General features: G+C 32.4%; 1 protein-coding gene across 2 annotated transcripts; it reads left to right on the forward strand.

The window, feature by feature from the left end:
• Positions 1-789: 789 nt before the first annotated feature.
• LOC117111092 lies at positions 790-4165 on the forward strand. Of its 2 annotated transcripts, XR_004445811.1 has the most exons (5): positions 790-1092; positions 1192-1329; positions 1965-2139; positions 3026-3090; positions 3541-4165. XR_004445811.1 is itself a non-coding variant. In XM_033253975.1 (3 exons), the coding sequence occupies exons 1-3, from the start codon at positions 820-822 to the stop codon at positions 2052-2054; spliced, it is 501 nt and encodes a 166-aa protein (XP_033109866.1). In that variant the 5' UTR covers positions 790-819; the 3' UTR covers positions 2055-2750. The 2 variants fall into 2 exon arrangements, 1 of the variants encoding a protein (XP_033109866.1); XM_033253975.1 differs by lacking the exons at positions 3026-3090; positions 3541-4165 and having other exon boundaries at positions 1965-2750.
• Positions 4166-4383: the final 218 nt, after the last annotated feature.

Raw genomic sequence — 4383 nt, forward strand, 5'->3', positions numbered from 1 at the left:
TGTGCTAATGCATGACAAATTATGGATCACGCATGTGTTTCTGCAAAATGCGTGTTTCATCCAATATCACTTTGAAATGCGGGACCGTGCCGCACGATGTGAGACAGTTGGTAACTAGACTATAGATCGACTACAATGTACCTTAATATTTAATACATTTAAATCAAATTTAGATCAACCTTAAAAATGAGATTTTAAATAGCAGAGACGGACTTACGTGAGTGGGGGGGGGGGGGGGGGGGGAAAAAAAAAAAGGAAAAAATTGATCGCAATAATTGATCGCCCAAACGCATCAAATGTTATTTTCCGGCATCTAGAAAGCAAAATTTCCTCCAAGATGGTGTTCTCGATCGGCCACCTTTTCGCCCCTCCCCCCCCCTTTTTTTTCGGCCCGGCCCCTCCCTCTTCCGACATTTCTGGATTCACTCCAGAATTGGCCTACATGCCAGCAACTAAAGAACATAGCTATTTAATATTATGATGTAGCTGGGCATGTATTTTATGGTGATAATTTAAAAGAAAAACAGTGGAACAGTTTAACATTGTTCTGTGTATATCATTTGAATTTCTTCAATTTCAAACGAATGACCGCTGATTTTCGTGTAATTTTTGTAGTATTTCAAATGAATATGTACCCACTGTTGTCTGGCCGAATTTTGGCCGATATCTAAAAAATGTTTGGCCGAATTTGGCCGTGAGACGGCGTGTGTTTGGCCGTGAAACCTGTCGACTATCTGGCAACCCTGGTATAATTTATAATGCATGCACTTTGTGTTCTGAAGGCGGCGCTGAAGATAGAGTTTCGAGATCAGGAACAAGATGGCACAGTTGTACATAGTGGAAGAATTCGAAGAGAGGCGAATTAAGGGAAGTGGTAAGAGCTTCCTGATTGGAATGGTATGGGAAAGCGTGAAAAAGGGAGATAGTACTGTGGAGGAAACTGTCGTGAAAAGTCAGGTAGTACCATGCTACGTTAACGATGTAAATACCGAAATGGCACGAAGACTCTTAGCGTTAAACGCACGAACAAGAATAGTAATGACGAACATAACAAGGTTGCCCGGTAGTCTAAGAGCTACTAAAACTAGCAAGGTGAAAGTAAAACTGGTATTGAAACTAAAAGAAATATTAAGTGAATGGTGTAATTTTTTTAAAAATTGTATATATTGTTTATTTTATATTATTTTTCAGGTGCTTGCAAGGGTAAGTGATTTTCCGGTATGCATGGAAACTGTAGAATCTTTTATTAAACCTGAGGTAGTGTCTGTCGCGGAGGCGAGAGGATCGCCAGTAAAAAGAAGAATGAGTGTTTGTGGAGATGTTGTAGAGGTAATTTTTTTTTATAATTAGGTTTTCTTTATATGTGTTGGCATTGTTACAAATGGCAGTGTTTTTTTTTATAATACATACTTCAATTATAGAAATGCACATGGTGTTAGGATTTAATATTTCAACATGAATTTTCTAATATTTTGAGATTATGATGCTTGGAGTATGTAGAATATTTTCTTATCTGAGATTATTGAGTGGACCTTTTACTAGTGTTTTACAATATAAAATTTAGTTTACTTGTGTGTACTTTCTGTTGTTAACAATAGATATTGATATTTAATTGTCATTTGAGGGATAATGTTTGATGTTGATATTTTTTATGGAAAAGACAGACATAATGCATTTAGGTACGCTCATTGGATTTTGTATTCAAGTATTTTTACATTCAATTTGCCTTGTAATGTTTATTTTATGTTTAGGTATTGTCTGAAATTTTAAAGTTGTATTTTTTTTATTATAGTTTCGTGGTTACTGTTAATATTGATATAGTTGTTGATTGGGAGGATTGATGTGGTGGCTGACTATATTGTCAGTAGATGTTTTGTTAAATTGACATATTGCTTACAAATATAATGGACTGTACAGTTTTATGAGTGTGATTTGTTTTTCAACTGTTTTTTTCTTACATTTAGATTGGAGAATTTGTTGATGGTCATGCCTATAAAAGGCGTTCTCTTCAATTAGAAGACGGTGGTTCTGTGGGGAGAGAATGCGAAAGTTAATTTATCATCAGGAGATAGTGTGACAATTACTGCCGTAGTAAAAGACCATGGGAGGGTGATTTCGACACTGTCAAGTACTGTTGAAGTAGGTGTGAAGTTAATAATACGATGTTCTATATATAGTGGCGCCAGAGTGGGTGGGGGCAGGGTTAAGGCATTAGCAAGGCTCCTCTCTTGTCGGCGCAAGTTTGTTAGATGGACTTGAGAAAAAAAAAATATTTTTAGTATTTTGTATATATAAATGGAATATATTGATTAAATAACCCTTTGAAACTCTCAAATTGTTCCATTTTTTCCCAGATAGGCAAATCTTGGTGTCGCCACTGTATTATTTTTTATATAAATGTAGTTAATTTTCATATAGTTGTATTATGTGCCTTGGAATAATTTTTATTTTGAAAAGTATATTTTTTTTGTGTGGATAGGTATGTGTAAGGTAGTAGTCAGTTTCTTGGGAAAAGAGCAGGCATAATTGTAAAAGTAAATTTTGAAAAAGTAATTTTGTCAGTGGTGAAATGTTTTGTATTAAAAGAATAAAATAACTTTTATTGCTGAGAATAGAAATTAGAATTTGTTTGCTTTTGGCAGTATAAACAAATAAAGTAGTAATAATTTAAAAATTGACAATACAACAATAAAAAGTTTAAGAACTATTAAAGAATGTAATAAATTACTTACAAATTGCATTTTTATTATAGTAAAATTTCGAGGAGCCTAATACCAGAACGATTATATTTATTTAGTTGTAGAGGATTGTAATATTTTTTATTATTGCATATAGTTTAAGCTGTGCATAATTTCTATGTAACTTGTCTATTGTTTTCAGAGATTGTCTAAAATAAGCTTAGAAAAAGACATTTGAAAGTGGTGAACTCATGAAGTTGTCATTCTTTGTGGTGAACTCATGAAGCTGTCATTCTAAATTTTAAGTTTTTGTTATAAAGTGAAATTTTGCTTTGTATATTTTATAGTGTTCTTCAACTTCAAAGACTTCTGAAAAGACAGGAGTGATAATTTCTGTAGATGTTGAGAGTGGGTATGTAAATTACAGTATTATATTTATATTAATATTACATTGTCCTGCTTTGTACACAGATACGTTAGAAAATTTTTCTTTAAGGAAATATAATTGAATGAGGAATTGTAATGGAATTGAAAGTGATGGAATGAAGGGGATTGGGTGTCTTAATTATTTTGATGCCAAAAATAGAAAGTATACAGTTTGAAATGTTGAAGTTAATTTTAATGTTTTTAGAGTGCAATTTATGGGTATTTATAAGTGTCGTACTTTAAAATTGTCGTTATCTCAACCACAATCATGATTATGATGTTGTGCCTGATGGTATTTCCTTCATGTATGTCTTTTTATATTACTAATTTAATTCAGGGTTGTGAATGAAACAAATTGTTTTGTGAATAATGTTTGGTTTTTTTTTTTTATTAAATGCATTATTATATTTTTGATGTGAGTTTGTTCTTTTTTAAGGTTTCCAATAGAAGTGATTATGGAGACAGGAGAATCAGTGCATATTCCAGAAGATGTGGCGTTTGATTATGAAGTACAATTGCCAGTTAAAGTAAAATATGTAATGTCATGTGGAATGGTAGCATCTATTAGTACACTGTAAAAACTGCGTTTAGATTATATAAATCCATAGCTTGTACTCACTTTTTCTACATGTTTAGTTTGATACATGTTTAGCTTTGCCAGATGTTTAGATTTTAAATGCATAGTTTGTACCCACTTTTTCCACACATTTAGCTTGATACATGTTTAGCTTTGCCAGATGTTGAGATTCTAAATGCATAGCTTGTACCCACTCTTTCTACACGTTTAGTTTGATACATGTTTAGCTTTGCCAGATGTTTAGATTCTAAATGCATAGCTTGTACCCACTTTTTCCACACATTTAGCTTGATGCATGTTTGGCTTTTCCAAGTGTTTAGATTTTAAACATGTTGTCTATACTAACTTTGTCCACACATGTAATCCAATACGTGTTTAGCTTTTGGCATGTGTTTAGTTTTCGAAGTTGCCATAAGCTTGAATCATTGTCTGCGATCATACTGTTTGTGACATTTTGAGCAGAATAAATTTGGATTTGAAGATATACTGTACTCAGTGCATGCTGTGGATGGGAAAACATTATTTCAAACCAACCAAAACTGTACTAAATTATAGAATTTTATTCAGTTTACTAATTAATTAATAAATGTTGAAATAATAATTCCATTTATCAGATGGAAATGGAAGCTTCCATTATGCAATTAAAAGTAGAAATTAAAGTAGAAAAGTATCAGTTTATTTATACATTAATAATTAATAAAT

The sequence above is a fragment of the Anneissia japonica genome, unplaced genomic scaffold (genome assembly GCF_011630105.1).
Source record: "Anneissia japonica isolate Jap-2015-1 unplaced genomic scaffold, ASM1163010v1 scaffold287985_len465408_cov153, whole genome shotgun sequence".
Lineage (NCBI taxonomy): Eukaryota > Metazoa > Echinodermata > Crinoidea > Comatulida > Comatulidae > Anneissia > Anneissia japonica.

Excerpts from the sequence above, each read along its gene's own strand:
- LOC117111092 (XM_033253975.1), top strand. The coding sequence starts at position 820 with ATGGCACAGTTGTACATAGTGGAAGAATTCGAAGAGAGGCGAATTAAG. Across the intron at positions 1,093-1,191 it reads GAGCTACTAAAACTAGCAAG|GTGCTTGCAAGGGTAAGTGA; the intron begins GTGAAAGTAAAA and ends ATTATTTTTCAG. Across the intron at positions 1,330-1,964 it reads TTTGTGGAGATGTTGTAGAG|ATTGGAGAATTTGTTGATGG; the intron begins GTAATTTTTTTT and ends TCTTACATTTAG.